Here is a 20,587-nt window from a genome sequence, read left to right on the forward strand (position 1 = left end):
GTGGAGGTTCACCTAAAGTGCAGGTTTTAAGTACAATTCCAAAAGTGAGTAAGAAGTAAGTAAGAAAAATAAGGGGGAAGCGACCGCGGCCGATGAGATCAATGAGCGTAGAAGAAGAAGTTCATTCATAGCAACCCAGAGTATATATAGCAGGCGGTGACACAGACCCACCTGACACCCCCCACACCAGGACGGAAACTCAAAAAAGAACTCAAAATAACGGTCTCAAGTGACAAAGGGACCAGGAGGATCCATGACCTACATCCAGTGAACCAGTGAACCACTCTCAGAGCGCTCTGAAGGGGAGTGCTGAGGCGCTCACCACGACGCTCTGACTGCTGAGCACTCTGAGGTCAGGGGTCGGGATTCAGTGCTTGGGATCCGGGCTGAGCTCATGTGACGCAGAATATAGAAACAACAGAGTTCTGAAGAGCCGATGGTTATTTACAGTTACCTGACAAACATTCCTTAACTCTCTCTCACACACACACACACACACGCGTGTGCGCGCGCGCACACACACACACACACACACACATACACGCACACACGCAAACAAACACGTACACGCACACACACATAGACACACACACACACAAACAAACACACACACACACACACACACACACACACACACACACAGAATCCAGTACGAACTGGTATCCACTCTTTTGCTTTGGATGGAACAAACTGTTCTACTTCAGACAAGAACCCAAGCAAAATGGCTTGTTTGTTCTAGCAGATTAGTCCAGAGACGAGTTAGTGCTGGAGATCAGTGATGGCTCCTGCTGCCAGCTAGAGGGCTGTGTGGACACTACAGCCCCACACGGTATACCTGGTGCATTCATCTGGAGTGGAGGATGGTAAAAAAGCACTATATAGACACCCTGCTTTAAGAACGCACAACACACTGCTTTAAGAACGCACACCACACTGCTTTAAGAACACACAACACAATTGATTCATCCCCAAGCAAAATTGTTCCAGTCCTCTAAACTATTATTAAACAATTAGTCCATTCTTAGCGACATTCTTGTGTTGTATTTAGGTTTAGTTTATTAGTTTATGAAGGAATATTAATGGATGTTAAAGTTGTGTTCTTACCTTTTCAGCATCACGTGTCACATTGTGAATTGTACCGTACTCTGTTTTGATCCTATTTGTAGCTCTGAATTTATTGGTAATTGACAGTGGCCCACTTTATGAACGACAAGTCCCTTGGCCAGAGAACTTTAGTGCCTTTACTAACCTTAGTGCTACCGCTAACCTTAGTGCTAACGCTAACTCTGTCATCACATCCATCATCGTACTCACAGTGCAGAAGAAGAACACAGCTCTCTTCACTTCTTCCAGAAAACAGAAAACTGGCTCCACCACTCAGGACATTAGAGGTTTAGTTCACCAGCCATCAGACACCAGGAGAGAGGGGGGAGGAAGGGGGAGAGAGGGGAGGGAGAGAGGGGAGAGGGGGGGAGAGAGGGGAGATGGAGGGAGGGATGGAGAGAGGGGAGAGAGGGGGGAGGGAGAGAGGGGAACGGAGGGAGGAGGGAGGGAGAGAAGGGGAGGGAGGGATGGAGGGGAGGGGAGGGGATGGAGAGAGGGGAGGGAGGGGGAAACCTGAGTTGGGACTCACTGGGTCAGCTCCTCTGATCTAATCACTAGATTGATTTTCCACTGTAGTGGACCAGTATCACGGACCACTGGGGGGGGGACTCTCTGCACGTGACAGTGCTACACGGTCGTTGAAGCAAACAAGCCAAACTCTCCCAGACTGTAACAGTGCTGATGTCTGAAAGAGAGACGGAGCAGGACACCAGATATCCTGAACACAGGATGTATAATTCAGGAGGTCTCTCCGTCCAGCCGTCCAAATACACCCTGATACGAGGACACTTTCCTCGAAGGTGGAGGTCTGGGTATTAGAGTGTGAACACAGAGGAAATAACCAACAGTTTTCCCATATAATGGAACCCACGTGTAACCCATTTCAAGGCGTGAAGTCAGTTTTAAAAAGGGTAAAACGTGATTTAGTTGGTGAGGATCAGGATCCGTTCTACCAAAGAGAGCGAACCGTCAAACAAACAAAGAATCAGTTTTCTGCGGTTTAGTCCATGTTTGAAATATTTGGTAGCATTTTGTTGCAATTAATGATAATCTTAATTAATAATAATTTGGTCATCCAGAAGATTTCTAGTACGTTACGAGCTGACGACCAGATTGATCTAAGAACTTGAGAATAGAAAGATCTGGAATAAAACATACCTGTTGTTAGTGTAGTGTACCATCTAGTGCAGCGGTTCTCAAAGTGTGGGGCGCGCCCCACTGGTGGGGAACAGAGCCGTGACAGGTGGGGCGCGACAAACGGGAGGAAATTTCACTGAAAACTCCACATTTCTTATGGTAGGAGTGAAGGCTTGACAGTAGGGCTGGGCGATATGGACCACAAGTCATATCTCGTATTTTCAAGCAGAATGTCGCTATAAGATATATACATGCTATAAAATAAGTGCTGTCGCCGCGCTCCAACTCGTCATTCTACATCGGGGGCGCCGCGTCGCTGTGCTCGTTAACCTGCCTGTAGGCCAGGGTAGCTAAACATTTTAAAATTAGTCAGTCAAAAACAGTCGGAGCAAGATGTGGCAAATACATGTTTCTCGCTGAAGGGGATTTTAAAAAGTGGCGCGAGCGGAAGAGCGGGGGCCGGGGGGGGAGCGTGTGTGAGCCAGAGGCAGAGCGGGACGGAGAGAGAGGTGAGCAGAGCAGAGTCCTGCACGCCTCTCATTTTGCAAACCCGCACCCGTCCTTATACCCGCACAACTTAAAACCACATCCGACCTGAATATCAGATCCAGCACCGGAGAAGTCTCGCTCACTTGCTGCGCGGGATGCACTGAGCAGGGATGGCGAGGATAAATCTGTCAATCTGAGCGATATTGGGAAACGAACGACCGTGCTTCTCGCCACCGCGATCACACACCGACAGAGTCGTCTTTAGGTGTTGTAACCGAGCAGCAGCTTCGTCCTGATGCAGAGCCTCGTCACTGGAGTCCTCCCCGTCCGATAGCGTGTCCGCTGACACTCCAGCTCGCTTCTCGGCCGGGGGGGCACTGCTCGCATATTTTGTAGATGTGTCACTAATAATGATTTTTTTTATTTGAAATAGGCCTACATTTGAACATTTTAAGCTTGCAGCTTTGCAGCCACTCATGCAGGTATAGGTCTCATGAGTTCAATTGCTCACCTGTCTTGCCAAATGCATTGCTCGTCTTTTTTTTTTTTAACAGATTGCAAAGTGGCACTTTTATTTTCTCTTTTTCTGAACTTGGAATAAGTCATGACACAGCTGCACTTTTATTTTCTCTATTGTTGAACTTGCTGTTATTTGATGTTATTGAGTTAGAATTTAGATACAACATGATGTTACTTCAATAAATGTGGAGATGTTAAGATTGGCGTATTTCGTTAGCGTTGTGTTGGGGCGATGGGGGCAGGTGGGGCTTGAACATCCCCCCTTGTCCAAAGTGGGGGGTGACCGAAAAAGTTTGAGAACCACTGATCTAGTGAATCTTATTGAGACCCGACACTAGATGTAATGACACCCTCTCTCCACTAGATGTCCATGTTCAACAGTTCAACACAGCACCGTGTTTTACTGTGGAAAGGTAAGGTAGGACAATACATGTCTGTAAGGCCTGAGGATTTAATATCACTAGGAAAATGTCAAACAGTCCAATCAGAACGTCTCGAACATATCCCCTGCTCCGGTCAAATAAAATAAAAATAAATACTTATTTTTTAATAACAACAATAAAGAGGCGCTCCTCGCTCCTCTGACTCCTCTCTCCTGATTGGACGGACGGAGTGACGCTACTGGCGGAGCGGCTGCTGCAACGGAAGGAGGGTATACAACGCACACACGCACGCACGCACGCACACACGCACGCACAGCTGGAGATGCGACATGGGGCCGGCGGGTTATTGAGGTCCGGCTAGATAAACAGGAGGACTCTGTCACCCGGGAGGTGCACTGGTCTAGGAGGACTCTGGATTGGCCGAACAGCGATAGATCGAATTAACCGTAAGTATGAAGCCTTTCTCCTGATCGGTACAAAGGGAGGATGGGAGGATGAGAGGATGAGGAGGCAGGATGAGGGGATGAGGAGGGAGGATGAGGGGATGAGGAGGGATGATGAGGGGATAAGGAGGGCTGCTATTGGCCCTCATTGTTGTCTCCATTGTGTTCACCTGATGCGACATGTCATGACTACAATCAGGAGCTGATTGTAGCAGGCTGCTGCATGTCGTCCCTCACAACGTCATTATCAATACGTCATTATCACTACGTGTGTGTGTGTGTGTGTGTGTGTGTGTGTGTGTGTGTGTGTGTGTGTGTGTGTGTGTGTGTGTGTGTGTGAAGACAGCAGATGCCTTGGTCCTTAATGTGTGTGGTTTGGGTTTAAAGTTAAAGAGGTGAGCGTCCTGCAGTGTGTGTGTGTGTGTGTGTGTGTGTGTGTGTGTGTGTGTGTGTGTGTGTGTGTGTGTGTGTGTGTGTGTGTGTGTGTGTGTGTGCGTGTGTTTGTGTGAAACAAAGACCTGTTGGTGTTAATATTAACGTGTAACATAGACCTAGATGTTTGTGTCAATATTATAATGTTACAAAGACCTTGGTGTTTGTGTTAATATTAACATGTTACATAGACCTAGATGTTTGGGTGGATATTAATAGACCTAGTTGTTTTGGTGGATATTAACATGTAACATAGACCTAGATGTTTTGGTGGATATTAACATGTAACAGACCTAGATGTTTGGGTGGATATAAACACGTGACATAGACCTAGATATGTTTGTTAATATAACATATGTGCATGTTTAGGCCTAGATGTTTATTATCATAGCATATATAACATGTAATGTACCTATATGTTTTTGTTAATATAACATATGTAACATGTATTAGCCTAGATTTTTCTGTTAATATTACACATTTAACATGTTACATAAATAGGCAGTGAATATAGCATTATATATGTGTTTATGTAGTTGTAGTGTAAGTATTATACTAGTATAGCATTTTATATGGATTTAGTTGTAGTGTAAGTATTACAGTGGTATAGCATTATATATGTTTTTATGTAGTTGTAGTAGAAGCATACATTTTAGTGTAATGACTTACAAATCACAAAATTATAAAACCACCTAATTCCATAACTTGTTATTTTCTATTAATATTTCTTCCATTTTATTGTGTTATTATGCCCCACATTATTCATTCATTGCTTCATTATAACCCCTTCATTCCAGAATAGACGGACGGCTGCTGCACTGAAGCTTTTAAGGTAAGATCATGCAAAACATTTTTTTTAATATTATAATTATATTATTAAGTTATAAAGTAAATATATTTATCGTTTTTTGGAGACGAGAGGAGGAGGGGTTTAATCTGTCCCCTCTGGTCTTAATGTCTCCTCTGGTCTTAATGTCCTCTGGTCTTAACGTCCTCTGGTCTTAACGTCCTCTGGTCTTAACGTCCTCTGGTCTTAATGTTCTCTGGTCTTAATATCCTCTGGTCTTAATGTCCTCAGATCTTAATCCTCTGGTCTTAACGTCCTCTGGTCTTAACGTCCTCTGGTCTTAATGTTCTCTGGTCTTAATATCCTCTGGTCTTAATGTCCTCAGATCTTAATCCTCTGGTCTTAACGTCCTCTGGTCTTAACGTCCTCTGGTCTTAACATCCTCTGGTCTTAATGTCTCCTCTGTGTCCAGGTGTGCAGAGGAGCTATGAATGGCATTCTGAAGAGGAGGTTTGAGGAGGTGGAGGCTTCCCCGTCCCCCCGCTCCTCCCTCAGGGAGTCAGATGAGGAGCTGTCCAGTGAGAGCGGAGACAGCGGTGACAGCCTGAACCCGTCCGCCTCTGGACCCCTCGTCCGTGAGTAGACCCGCCGGTCCACACGTTGTCCTGGGACCACTGCCTGGACCTGGTCCACACGTTGTCCTGGGACCACTGCCTGGACCCGGTCCACACGTTGTCCTGGGACCACTGCCTGGACCCGGTCCACACGTTGTCCTGGGACCACTGCCTGGACCCGGTCCACGAGTTGTCCTGGGACCACTGCCTGGACCCGGTCCACACGTTGTCCTGGGACCACTGCCTGGACCCGGTCCACAAGTTGTCCTGGGACCACTGCCTGGACCCGGTCCACAAGTTGTCCTGGGACCACTAACATGAGATGAGAACATTCGATCAAACTCGGTTGATCTTGTTTTTGTTCCAAAATCTTGTTCAAAGTGTGATCATTTCCTCCAGGGGAAAGTGGGCACAACCTTGATTTCTGAAAATATTATATTTTTATGCAAGGAACATACATGTCTCTGCTATGACTCCACGTAATAACTAAATCAATATTTATGAAACGTTCCAGTACAGCCTCTAGTTGATCTGTTACTACAGCCTCTAGTTGATCTGTTACTACAGCCTCTAGTGGATCCCTTAGTACAGCCTCTAGTTGATCTGTTACTACAGCCTCTAGTTGATCCCTTAGTACAGCCTCTAGTTGATCTGTTACTACAGCCTCTAGTTGATCCCTTAGTACAGCCTCTAGTTGATCCCTTAGTACAGCCTCTAGTTGATCTGTTACTACAGCCTCTAGTTGATCCCTTAGTACAGCCTCTAGTTGATCTGTTACTACAGCCTCTAGTTGATCTGTTACTACAGCCTCTAGTTGATCCCTTAGTACAGCCTCTAGTTGATCCCTTAGTACAGCCTCTAGTTGATTTGTTACTACAGCCTCTAGTTGATCCCTTAGTACAGCCTCTAGTGGATCCCTTAGTACAGCCTCTAGTTGATCTGTTACTACAGCCTCTAGTGGATCCCTTAGTACAGCCTCTAGTTGATCCCTTAGTACAGCCTCTAGTTGATCCCTTAGTACAGCCTCTAGTTGATCTGTTACTACAGCCTCTAGTTGATCCCTTAGTACAGCCTCTAGTTTATATCCGGATGACCTCCACACGGTTCATACTGCAGTCATACTGCAGCACGGTGCATACTGCTCTGCCCATAGAGGGCCCCCCCATTAGGGCCAACCACTGACTATAAAGCCATGTGTTCTATGATATGATTACTTCTATACCATGCAGGCTTCCCTGGAGGTGACAGCCAGCAGCCCCCTGTGGCCCTCAGGGGACCAGTGGATACAGACATGAGGAAATACATTTTAAAGACGTGATAGGATTTGGCTACATGTCATAGAAGGGTTGGGCTGCCACCTTTCACAGGAGACACTCAATGTCTGGTGTTTAGTTAGCATCATATATATACAGTATATACAACCTCTGCTCTGTCGCACCTCTTTGTCCATCTGGCACTTCTCTCTCTGTGCTTCTTGCAGCTGACTCCGTACTGAAGAGCGAGAAACGCCGCCGGACCAGAAGGGTCCATTTTGAGAATGTAACGGTGTACTACTTCGGCCGCAGGCAGGGGTTCACCAGCGTGCCGAGTCAGGGGGGCAGCACGCTGGGTATGTCCAGCACACACAGCTGGGTGAGGCAGTACTCGCTGGGGGAGTTTTCCCTGGAACAAGAGAGACTGCATCGGGACATGCTCCGGGACCACCTGCAGGAGGAAAGGCTCAACTCCATCAAACTCAAGGTACCTCAGCTTCAGAACCACAGCTTCAGGACCATGTAACTTGGAAAGATAAAGTCTTTTATCTCTTTTATCACGTTATCTAAAGGATAACGTGATAAAAGTTCAGCTGTTTATCCTCCCATGGCAACTACTGCACTCCTGCTCACTCCTGATGCACCTCTACTGCCCTCCTGAAGCCCCTGAAGGAGGAATCCCTCTTCTATGTTCCCTTTCATGCTTTGATTTGAAGAGTTTTCCTTCCTCGCCCTTCAGAGGGCTTAAAGATATGGGCTTGGAGATATGGGCTTGGAGATACGGGTTGTCATTGCCGTATAATGCTAACGTTGGGGACTGTGATTGTGATAAAGGGCTACATAAATAGTGAACTCAAGTGAAGGTCAAGTGAACTTTCACTTGACCTGAGACCTTAATGTCGTCCCAGCTGACCCAGAGCGGCTGGAGGGGGTCGGAGGAGGCCCATGTGCTGACAGCGGAGGACATCTCGGATGAGGACCTGGACAACACGGAGGTGGACGAGTACTTCTTCCTGCAGCCCTTGACCACCAAGAAGAGGAGGGCTCTGCTGCGCTCGTCTGGGGTCAAGAAGATCGCCGTGGAGGAGAAGCATGAGCTGCGGGCGGTGCGCACGTCCCGGGAGGACTGCGGCTGTGACTGCCGGGCGTTCTGCGACCCGGAGACCTGCGCCTGCAGCGTGGCCGGGATCAAGTGCCAGGTGATGTATCAGAGGAGATGAACGAAATGACTGTTGTCCCTAAGAATGATTGCGGTCTATACTTCTACTTCATATTCACATAACTGTAGTCACATCTGTATCCGTACCCGACTGAATGGTGGATCCTGTTCTCAGGTGGACCGCCTGGCCTTCCCCTGCGGCTGCACCCAGGACGGCTGCAGCAACGCCGCCGGCCGGGTGGAGTTCAACCCCATCCGGGTGCGGACCCACTTCCTGCACACCATCATGAAGCTTGAACTGGAGAAGAGCCGAGAGCAGCAGCAGCAGCCTCTCCCTGGCAACGGTTACCGCGGTGAGAACAACAACGCAATGGGCAGCGGCAGTGCCCGGGTCCAGTCTCAGTACGGCCTGTCGGACGCCCTTCCCCAGGGCCCCCTCATGCACCTGCAGACCCCCAGGGAGATGGACCAGCAACTGGAGTATGAAGAGGAGGAGGAGGATGATGAAGAGGAGGAGGAGGAGGAGGAGGAGGAGGAAGACGAAGATGAGGAGGAGGAGGAGGAAGATGAGGAGGACGAAGAGGACAGCAGCAGTGTCTGCAGTGGAATCTCAGACTCTAGCACACAGAGCTTGGCCAACAGTGACTCTGATGAGGATGAGGAGGACAAGGATGATGAAGATGAAGAAAAGGGGGTAGCCTTCAAGAGCGCGGCCACACCCAATGTGTCCCACTGTGAAACGCTGACCGCCGCCTTGTGCTTCACAGAGGACTCTGTCGCTCAAGATGTGAACGGAAACAGCTGCTTGACCAACTGGTCCCCTGGAGAGTTTCAGCTGGAGAGCTCCAGCAGCGCAAAGGTCCCCGGCTCAGCCTGCCGTCCTCCTGACCCCCTGGAGGGAAAGCGTCTCACCTCCCAGGACAGGCTGGGCGGAGTCCACAGCCAGGACAGGCTGGGCGGAGTCCACACGCTGGGCGTCCACAGCCAGGACAGGCAGCAGGCCCCGTCCTGTGGGCTAGCGCTGGAGCGCTACATGGCTGAGCCCCAGCCGGCCGGCCAGTGTCACGCGGCCGACCCTCAGCCCCCCCCGACCGACACAACAGTGCTGCTGGAACCCAGCTGTGCCTCCAAACCAGATAGCAAAATCAAGACGGACGGAGCTTTATCGGATCAGCCTCCGGCACAGAATCACACCCAGATTGTGTTCCAAAACTCTGTGAACAACCACACTTGCTGTTCCTCTGGCAGCAGTATTAGCAGCAGGAGTCATTGTTCGGGGCCTGCACAGGAAGCTTCTGGGGTTAATGGGCATTCGGAAACAGCGTTGTTAGCAGACAAAGAAGATCCCATTAGCAGACTGTCTCCCTGAGGTCACAGCCGTTTAGCAAGGACCAGACCTTTTCAAGCGTCTATTCTTGAAGCTTTCTACGATGAGCAGAACCCACAATGCATCATAATGAGTCCACAATAAGAGGTTGAGATGTGAATCATGTTAGAGTTGGGCTTCTTCCTCCTTGTTCTGCAGAGCAATGTGTCTGGTCCTTTCAGAGTTGAAGGCCTAGTTTCAAGCCAAAATTGTACCGTATATTTAATTTACTGACTTAGTCTACTGTATGTGTCAAATGTGCAAAAGAAAGTTTGTTTATGAGTTGTGTGCGAACATTATTCATATTGTAAATTTTCTTTGTCTTAAGAATCCCAATGGCGTTTCAGAAAAGCTGGCAAATGTTTATTACGAATACATATATATACAGGTATATAATATCTTATAATATATATAATGTTCATCTTTTTCATGTCATTAATCTTTTCTGTGTTTTTCTAAAGGCATGCCGCACTGCTCTCTGACTTGACTTGGTATCTCTTGAACACACAACATGACGTCTAACATGTGGCAGGAACATCCCAGCAGCACTCTGGATGGCTACTGCAGCCCATTAAGGTTCACTCACAACTAAAAGGGTACTATAAACCCAATATAGTCACTCCCAGCTAACAGGGTACTGTACCCCCTAAAGGTTCACTCACAACTAACGGGGTACTGTACCCCCTATAAAGTCACTCCCAGGTAACAGGGTACTGTACCCCCTAAAGGTTCACTCACAACTAACGGGGTACTGTACCCCCTAAGGCTAAAGGTTCACTCACAACTGACAGGGTACTATACCCCCTAAAGGTCATGTCCACTAATAACTTACAGTGTACTGTACACCCTCAATGTCCACTAACATCTTACAGGGTAAGATAAGATAAGATAAGATACACTTTATTGTCCTTGGAAGGAAATTTGTCTTGGACTACTGTAGCCCTAAAGGGTCACTAACAACTTACAGGTTACTGTAGCCCTAACCCCTAACACCTAACTCCATCAACATACCCATAACACCATCAAACATACCCCCAACACCTAACACCATCAACCCCTAACTCGATCAACACACCCCTAACTAACACCATCAACATACCCCTAACATGACACTGAAGTCATCAACATACCCCTTAAGTTTGCCAAAGTAGAAGGAAGGTGCCAGGAAGTATAGCTGCTGTGTTTGATTTATTTTATTTATTTAGAATAATGTGTATTTATTGTGGCTAAACTAAAACCATCTATGTCAAATCCAATTTGTTTTATAATGGTCGGGATTTGTAGAATTGTCATGTGCCTAATTTATTTTGTTTTGATTCATATTCTGTGAAACGGGATACATTTTGCACAAAATGGTAACACATATTTCAATTTATTTGTTTCTTACGGTAGATTAAAACAAATCACTTTCAGTCGTTTACTTTTTACCATGGTTTACAAATAAACAGAATTGATATCAAGATCGCTGTTTTTGCTAATAGCGTATTAATGAGGTGCTGGCTCCTCCCCTTCTTGGTTGCTGACCACTGCGTGTACAGAAGAGCAGGAGATGACCCTCCACATCAAACAGGAAGACGAGAACAGTAGTGGCCTCCACTTCTTTAGTGGCCGATACACACTACAACAAGATATGAGCAATATACAATAGCTCATTAATTACATTTATTATTAAAATAGCTCCAAAGTGTATATAAATCAAGTTTCTCAGATCATATAATATAAATAAGCAAATAAGTTCCAACAAATCCTAACCTTTAGAAAGCATTAGTGATGACCATAAATGCATATATCAAACAGCTTAGCAAACTAAACTGTTTATTACAATCCCTTGTGCAAGAAAAAATAAAATAGGATTTTCAAACACAAACTTTAAACAATGACTTTTGAAAGGCGATTGTTGCGTTAATGAACCTGTGTTGCCTAAGGTCCACATGGTCTTTAATAGAGTTAACTGCAGCACACATCCATACCATAATACTTTGGCCTTCATTGAATGATTTACAAACTTATGTGCTATGGCAACTTTTAATTACCATTTAATGAAACATCAAACTTCACCAAAAAATAAACAATTATAATATCGGAATTTATAAAGAAATGTTAATGATTATGCATATTAAGGTTCATCAATATTACATTAAGATTCTGAAGATTCAAATGCATCAAGATCATGAATATTCAAAGACAAAAGGTGATTATGAACATTGAAAGTTAAATCCTGATAAAGAATGTAGCCCTCAGCCCCAAACACTGAAGTCAGACAGGCTCAGGGTGGATCTGGGGCCACAATTCATACCGCTTTGTTTAAAGCTTTCTGATTACGTTAGACATTTAAAAATACAACTCAGTAATGGGTAAATCTGTGCTACGTCAAAAACATGTAAAAAAAATTACTTAAAATACTATCTTTTTTGTAGGTTGTGTAAATAAGTAAAAATATATATTCAACCTCAACAAGGCACTTGTCATAACACATTTCTGTGAATTTAAAATACAAATCACATATCTTGAAAAAACAGCAAATAAATAAATGTTTTTTTTTAAAGTATTTTGGAGTAAAGGAGCTTCTTTCTTTTTTCCCATTAAAAGTCCATATTTTTATATATATATTTAAACTTGATCTGTCAGTTACCAGTTATCCCGCTGGTCTCTTAGGCCTTACCTAGCGGCCATCTTGGTCTCATCTCGGTTCTGAACCTCCGTATTCATTTCGTCACCCTGCAGTGTTTAGACTCAGAATGGCCACCAGGTGAATTAGGCCAATTTCCTGTTCCTTTCAGAGTTGGCAGCCCCTTCTCCAGAGCTCCCATGAACGTCCAGAGCTGGAGGTCCAAGGCTGAAGCTCCAGAGCTGAAGCTCCAAAGCTGAAGGTCCAGAGCTCACATGAAGCTCCAGAGCTAAAGGTCCAGAGCTCACATGAAGCTCCAGAGCTAAAGGTCCAGAGCTCACATGAAGCTCCAGAGCTGAAGGTCCAGAGCTCACATGAAGGTCCAGAGCTAAAGGTCCAGAGCTCACATGAAGGTCCAGAGCTCACATGAAGCTCCAGAGCTGAAGGTCCAGAGCTCACATGAAGCTCCAGAGCTGAAGGTCCAGAGCTCACATGAAGCTCCAGAGCTGAAGGTCCAGAGCTCACATGAAGGTCCAGAGCTGGGCGCGGTCGGAGGCGTTGCAGGCCGCCAGCGCTGGCTGGCCGCTCCCAGCCCTGAGGCACATGTCGGCCCCTCGGAGGTAGAACAGGTGGTTCTGTAAAGAGAACGATAAACCATCACTAGCACTTATTACCACGGGGTGTTAATAGACGAGCCAGTGACATTTAACAAGAACGATACGTCGACCAGCAATTCACCTCCTCACAGGAGAGGCGGAGACACAGCGAGGTGGATCAACCATCCACTGACCAGCGAGCACGGCGCGCTTCAGACTACATGTAAAAGGCTCTGCGTCCCTATTGGTCGACGAGCTGGACCTCTAAACATGTAACTTGACAACACGTCCAAGAGACTGTGTCTGGTCCATCTAGAGGGAGTGTAGTGGACAGCTAACATCTACATCTCTCACGTTCCCTCCTGCAAAGACACAACCCTCTTTCTCTTTGCATCCAATCCCATAACCGTCTTTCAGTTCAAAGCGCAGGTGTAAACAAAGCCATTGCTGATTAAATCAATACATTTATAAAACATTGTATAAAAAATACACTTTAGAATTATTGTTATTTCGTGTTATGTGTATTTATATGATGTACAAAAAAGTGGCTGTGTGCACATCCCACCTTCTGGCCAGGTGCAGGACAAATGAAGTGATATAGAGTGAAAGAAATGTAATGTCTGCAGCACTGCTCAAGCTCCCATATTAATTTAATAAAGTTCACAGCAACGTTTCGACCCTATTGGGTCTTCTTAAGGCAAATGGATGCTTCTTTCACTCTATTTGTATGACACTTGCTATTTCATTTTTTTTGTCCAAAATAAAGACGAAATGATAAAGCTTCTCCGTACTCACATCTTTCAGCTCCCACCTCTGCTCTGCGCCCACCAGCGTGTGCTTGCCTTTGTATTGGCAGTCCTCCAGCGTCACCTGTCCATCTTTCCCGTGCAAACACAGCTCCTTCTGAATGTTGTGGCGAATCTCTTGGTGTGAGGAGTACTCAAAATACTACAACAGAAAGCCCATGAGGAGCGTGAGGAACAGTAATCAGACCTTCCTCAGACCTCGCCGTCCCGTCAGCCAATCAGAGGCGGTGGAGCTCACCTGGTTTCCTCCCAGCCCGTGGCAGGGGTACATGATGAGCTGCTTCCCGCCCTCGTTGTCCTCGCCTGCGTCCAGGCACGCCTCCTTCCCCTCGCTCCTCACCTGCGGGGGGAGGGAGGGGTCATCACGTGGTGCGCCCAGAGACCCCCCCCCTCACATGGAGCTCACCCACAAAGCCTCCGCTGAGGAGCAGGAAGTCCTCCTGCTCCTCCTCCTCCTTATGTCTTCCTCATAGAGAAGCCTTTCTACTCCCCCAGACTCCCCAGAGTCTGCAAGAGCCTCAAGAGGAGGAGGAGGAGTGAGTTACCTCACCCAGGAGGAGGAGGAGGAGGAGGAGGATTGAGTTACCTCACCCAGGAGGAGGAGGAGGAGGAGGAGGAGGAGGAGGAGGAGTGCGTTACCTCACCCAGGAGGAGGAGGAGGAGGAGTGAGTGTCTGTGTCTCACCGAGCCAGACTGTGGAGGATGAAGGTCTGGCATGAAGACCTCGGGGTAGACAGTGTTCAGGAACCACGTGAAGCTCTTACACTGCAGCCGCCGACGCAGCTGCAGCCGCTGGGAGACGTCTCCGAAGGCCCCCTGTGGAGGACCAGCTCAGCACCTCAACATAGAACCAGCTCAACACCATCATAGAACCAGCTCATCACCTCAACATAGAACCAGCTCAACACCATCATAGAACCAGCTCAACACCTCAGGTCCATTGCTCCATGCTCACCACTGTATTGGTAATGATAGGTCTCCAGGTGAAGGCCCAGAGCTTCATGAGGCTTTAGACCAGCAGCCTGTCATTTACTGGAGCTGGACCCTTGCTGAGGCTTTCATCCTAATGTTTTAACTGCAGCAATAACACTTAGTGTGGCTGTGATGTGCCAACCTGCAGCCAGTTCTTTGGAGACTCTTTTGGCTCCACCATGGAACACGTGTTCAGACCGGCCTCACTGGGACGCCAGTCCACCTGCCTCAACTCGCCCTGACAGACATGTTGGCTGATCAGCCTGAAGCTCCCAGCTCCGCTCATCTCTAACCCAGCTGCGCTCATCTCTAACTCAGCTCTATTGATCTTTAACTCGGCTCTACTGATCTTTAACTCAGCTCTACTGATCTCTAACTCAGCTCTACTGATCTCTAACTCAGCTCTACTGATCTTTAACTCAGCCAGGCGCTTCATTCTGCAATGATTGGCTGCTTGCTCTGGATCAAAGTGCGTAAGTGGCAACACACACACACACACACACACACACACGTTCGGGGGAGGGGTACCTGCTGGGCCAGCTGTCCTGCCTGCTGGTTGCGGCGGTAGAAGACCTCCTTGTACTCGTCCATCCAGACCTCGGCCAGCCTCACCTGGTTGCGGGCGATCACCTGGGTGCCCTTGGGGAAGGAGTGGGGGCTCTTGTTGCGGAACACGTGACCCACGACCGAGCAAGGGAGGATCTCCAGCTGCCCACCACACTGCCACACCTACACACAATGACGCGCACACACACACACACAATGAGGCGCGCACGCACACACACACACACACACACACACACAATGAGGCGTACACACACACACACACACACACACACACACACACACACACACACACACACACACACACACACACACACACACACACACACACACACACACACACACACACACACACACACTTACCCTAAAAGACATCTCGATGTTCTCCCCGCCCCAGATCTCCATCTCCTCGTCGTAACTGCCGATGTGGTAGAAATATTCTTTAGAGATTGAAAAGAGACCTCCGGCAAACGTAGGGGTCCTGTGGAGAAGGAGGTGCACAGGGTGTCAGTCAGACTGCCTTCACCTGGGGCCTCATTTATAAAGGTAAAAAATGTTGTGGAAACAGGGATGAAATGTGCGTACGCATCTTTCACCGCCAACGTCGTGATTTATAGAAAAATTCCTTGCGGAAAAGAGTGCGCAGTTCTACGCACCCTTACGCATCCTTTCACCCTGGAGTAAAGGTCCCCCAAAGTTTTTCAAACAGTGATCTCCGGAGACGACAACAGAAAGTTGGTGGCGGTAATGCACCATATCGGTTTGCAATCCGCCAATAACGCCAAAAGAAGAAGAACACGCTACCTCCCGACATAGACATCTGATATAAGATGTCTATGCCTCCCGATACCCAACGCACATTGCGCACCACATACTATGACTTTAGATTTATTTATTCATTTTATAAAAAGCACCCATTATGAAATATGAATTAAGGCTATATTATGTTCAACACACTACAACCCATTCAAATCACAATCCTCGGCCAGACCAACTGTATCACTTAAGTTGTATTAATTTTCCTGATACATATATATAGGCCTACATTAAATTAGCCTATATGACATAGTAATTAATTATCATATTGGCACAAGGCCAATAAATAATGCTCCTGTTGGCCTCTGTATTCTAACGGGCTAAAATATGGCAGCGAGTGTAATGCATGCGTGTGTTCCCGTTTAATGATAGGTCAGCAAAGGCTCCTTATATACTAGTAATATTCATTGATTAATTAGCATTGACCTTATAAGGACTATTATAGGACAAACTTGGGAGGAGCATGGCGCTCATGCACGCACGCCAAATTCAACGCAAGTTGGTATTTATAACAAGAAGAGTGCGTACAGGTGTGCGCCGCACGGTTTTATAAATCTAAATATTTTTGTGCGTATGCACATTCTGAGGTTTGGGCGTATGCAATGTTTTAGGGAGGGTTTAAAGCAGAGTTTTATAAATGAGGCCCCTGGTCAGGACACCTGGTCAGTACACCTGGTCAGGACACCTGGTCCAACCATGGTGGGTCAGTCTGCTGGCCTGAGGACAGCATGGGGAAACTTAGAGGAAGGCCCAACCTCAGAGAGAGTCTTACTGATGGGGTAGACTAGGCCCAACCTCAGAGAGTCTTACTGATGGGGTAGACTAGGCCTAACCTCAGAGAGAGTCTTACTTGATGGGGTAGGTCTCGTCCTTCCTCCTGTGCTTCTCGTGCTCTGGTAGGCTCTCCCAGCCGAAGGACAAGCCCCAGTCAAAGTTGCCCCGGTTATGGTTCTGGCCGTAGGGCGATGGCTTCATGAACTCGAAGGTGTTGAGGTCGATGGTGGTGATGTCAGGGCTCACCACCGCCGTGTGGTTCTCCGCTATCCTGGCCAGCAGCGGCTCCAGCCAGCCGCTGAAGCACTCGCCTGTGAAGAGGAACCTTATGATGAAGAGCCAGTGAACCGTCAGAGCTGAAATTGAGAGTCCTAGAACATGGAGGCGGGGCCGGTGGCACACAGGGAACTCACAGTGCGCATCCAGGAAGGTGAGGGTGTCCCCAGACGCCACCGAGGCCCCCAGCAGGCGGGCTGTGATAAGGCCTTTGCGCTCCCGCTGGCGCACCACACGGACCAGGCCCAGCGGCTTGAGGAACGCGTCCAGGCCGCCCTGCAGCGCGTCTGGGAGGACAGGAGGTCAGTTCAGACTGGAGGGAGGACGGACAGACAGACAGACAGACAGACAGACAGACCTACCGTCCACGCTGGCGTCGTCCACCAGGATGACCTCCTTGAGCAGCCGGGCAGGCGAGGTGTGCAGCACGCTGAACACTGTCCGCAGCAGCGTGCTCCAGGCCTCGTTGTGGAACACGATGATGACGCTGGTGGTCGGCAGCGGCGGGCAGCGGCCGAACGTCTGCTCCAGGCACCTGGAGGTCAGACACAGCCATGTTGTTCCTGCTCCAGGCACCTGGAGGTCAGACACAGCCATGTTGCTCCAGGCACCTGGAGGTCAGACACAGCCATGTTGCTCCAGGCACCTGGAGGTCAGACACAGCCATGTTGTTCCTGTGGGGACCCTCCCTGACGTGCCCCTGGTCTCACTGGTTTGGTTATACTGGTCTACTGGGTTATACGTCAACCACATGAAGCAAAGGCGCTGAAGAAATGCTAATTTATTTATTTTAACATATGGTGGATATGATATGGGCTCCATGACCACCACGGTCAATACAATCCAACCCACTCTGACCCTCAACCCACCAAAGCTCCTTTCCCTTGGAAGGCCTACCATCGATATTTTACTATTGAGCAGATGTTTTCATCCAAGGGGACTGTGCATTCTGGGCCTGCATGTCATTAACAAGCAGCTAGTTAGAAGTCTGGTTCAATGCCGCCTGAGGGAAGACCGCTGGCACTGGGGCTCCAACCTCCAGACCCAGCCTCTCCTCCAACCCCAACCTCCAGACCCAGCCTCTCCTCCAACCCCAACCTCCAGACCCAGCCTCTCCTCCAACCCCAACCTCCAGACCCAGCCTCTCCTCCAACTCCAACCTCCTGACCCAGCCTCTCCTCCAACCCCAACCTCTCCTCCAACCCCAACCTCCAGACCCAGCCTCTCCTCCAACCCCAACCTCCTGACCCAGCCTCTCCTCCAACCCCAACCTCTCCTCCAACCCCAACCTCCAGACCCAGCCTCTCCTCCAACCTCCAGACCCAGCCTCTCCTCCAACCCCAACTACATAACCCAGGACCCTAACACCTCACTCTGGGGGTCTGGTGTGGGGCCCCTGACCCCTAACCCTGGCCCCCCTCACTCTGGGGGTCTGGTGTGGGGCCCCTGACCCCTAACCCTGGCCCCCCTCACTCTGGGGGTCTGGTGTGGGGCCCCTGGCCCCTAACTCCGGTCGCCCTCACTCTGGGGGTCCTGGTGTCGGGCCCCCGGTCGCCCTCACTCTGGGGGTCTGTGTCGGTCCCCCGGCCCCTAACCCCGGCCCCCCTCACTCTGGGGGTCTGTGTCGGGCCCCCAGCCCCTAATCCCGGCCCCCCTCACTCTGGGGGCCTGGTGTCGGGCCCCAGGCCCCTAACCCCTAACCCCGGCCCCCCTCACTCTAGGGCCCTGGTGTCGGGCCCCAGGCCCCTAACCCCGGTCCCCGCCCTCACTCTGGGGGCCTGGTGTTGGGCCCCGGCCCCTAACCCCGGTCCCCGCTCGCCCTCACTCTGGGGGTCTGGTGTCGGGCCCCAGGCCGCGGCTCAGGGAGATGCGGTCGCTGGCGTACAGGTTGAAGCAGTGCTTCTCCTCCCCGCGCTGCTTCTCCTGCTGCTGCTCGGGGGTCAGGGAGTCCGTGAGGAAGGCCTTCCCCGAGGCCCCGGGGGCCCGCGGGTCCTGGGGGGGCCGCTCCAGGGCCGGCCGCAGCTCGGCGGCGCTGTACCGGCCCGGGGGACAGCCCCGCCCCCCGGGGCCCGGCCGGCGCTTGGGGGCCCGGATCTGCCGGTCGGGGAGCAGCTGGTGGACCGCGCCCAGGACCCGGCCCAGCACAGAGTCCTGCCCCCCCGCCGGGCCCCCAGGGTCCTGGGCCTGGGCCCCGGGGCCCTGCGCCGGGGCAGGGCGCCCCACGTCCCACTGCATCAGGAACAGCACCGTCACAAACACCAGCGCCACCAGCACCACCGTCACAGGGCGGAGCCACCGGCGCAGCGCCCTGCGGAGAGGAGGCATCAGGGAGACCTGGGGACAGACAGACAGACATCAGGGAGACAGACAGACAGACAGGCATCAGGGAGACCTGGGGACAGACAGACAGACATCAGGGAGACCTGGGGACAGACAGACAGACATCAGGGAGACCTGGGGATAGACAGACAGACAGACAGACAGACAGACAGACAGGCATCAGGGAGACCTGGGGACAGACAGACAGACAGACAGCCATCAGGGAGACCTGGGGACAGACAGACAGGCATCAGGGAGACCTGGGGACAGACAGACAGACAGACATCAGGGAGACCTGGGGACGGACAGACAGACAGACAGACAGGCATCAGGGAGACCTGGCGACAGACAGACAGACATCAGGGAGACCTGGGGACAGACAGACAGACATCAGGGAGACCTGGGGACAGACAGACAGACATCAGGGAGACCTGGGGAGAGACAGACAGACAGACAGACAGGCATCAGGGAGACCTGGATGAAGACATAGGTTCCAATATGAAGAACTATTAACACACTTGGAATCAAACGAAGACACCGATTGTAAATATATCGCCATAAAGTAATCTAATGTCGTAACATGAAGACCGATGCACCCACCGGACGGAGGCTGAATCAAATCCTTTGAGTTTGAATCAGAGTTGAGTTCTTCTGAGAACGATGAGGACCGTCGGATGAGGAGAACCTCTGCGTTCCGCAGCTCCGAATAGAATAGACCTCCTGCTTCAACTTCTGAACTTATTTCTTTGTTTGTTTTATTCTAAAGCAAAGAGAGCTGCGGGCGGCCCCTCCTCGCGCTGCCACACTTCCGTCTCGCGGGTCCAGGTGCGCTCCCTCAGGTAGAGGGCGGAGTCCTGCCAGTGCGCATGCGTGGGCCTGGACAGGTCTGAGTTGGTCTTTTAAGTCCAAATCCCCGATAATAACGCTACTATCTATCATAGGGCGTATTCACACCTGCCTTGTTTGGTTCGAACCAAACCAAAAAGATCGCTGGTGCGGACCTTTTGGGATGGTGTGAATACAAACCATCAAACTCTGGTGCGGACCAAACAGCCGGTCCGAGACCCAGCCGGAGAGGTGGGCTCGGTTCGCTTCCAAACGAACCCTGGTGCGGTTCGCTTGAGATGTGAAGGCGACCGCACCTCGGTCCGATCCAGTTCTAAAAATCAT

At 49.7% G+C, this 20,587-nt stretch overlaps 2 protein-coding genes across 2 annotated transcripts; one reads left to right on the forward strand and one right to left on the reverse strand.

Moving 5' to 3' along the window:
- Positions 1 to 5,781: 5,781 nt before the first annotated feature.
- Positions 5,782 to 12,554, forward strand: csrnp3 (cysteine-serine-rich nuclear protein 3; the record flags this gene model as incomplete). The annotated part of the gene is made up of 5 exons (XM_084478238.1): positions 5,782 to 5,929; positions 7,389 to 7,648; positions 8,070 to 8,360; positions 8,496 to 9,523; positions 12,467 to 12,554. The coding sequence occupies 5 exons, from the start codon at positions 5,782 to 5,784 to the stop codon at positions 12,552 to 12,554; spliced, it is 1,815 nt and encodes a 604-aa protein (XP_084334364.1).
- A 261-nt stretch (positions 12,555 to 12,815) lies between these two features.
- galnt3 (UDP-N-acetyl-alpha-D-galactosamine:polypeptide N-acetylgalactosaminyltransferase 3 (GalNAc-T3)) lies at positions 12,816 to 19,423 on the reverse strand (the record flags this gene model as incomplete). The annotated part of the gene is made up of 10 exons (XM_084478239.1): positions 12,816 to 12,929; positions 13,686 to 13,838; positions 13,935 to 14,036; positions 14,381 to 14,512; positions 15,197 to 15,397; positions 15,596 to 15,713; positions 16,899 to 17,133; positions 17,236 to 17,385; positions 17,461 to 17,633; positions 18,924 to 19,423. The coding sequence occupies 10 exons, from the start codon at positions 19,421 to 19,423 to the stop codon at positions 12,816 to 12,818; spliced, it is 1,878 nt and encodes a 625-aa protein (XP_084334365.1).
- Positions 19,424 to 20,587: the final 1,164 nt, after the last annotated feature.

Source organism: Micromesistius poutassou, assembly GCF_964030765.1.
Source record: "Micromesistius poutassou genome assembly, chromosome: 14".
Lineage (NCBI taxonomy): Eukaryota > Metazoa > Chordata > Actinopteri > Gadiformes > Gadidae > Micromesistius > Micromesistius poutassou.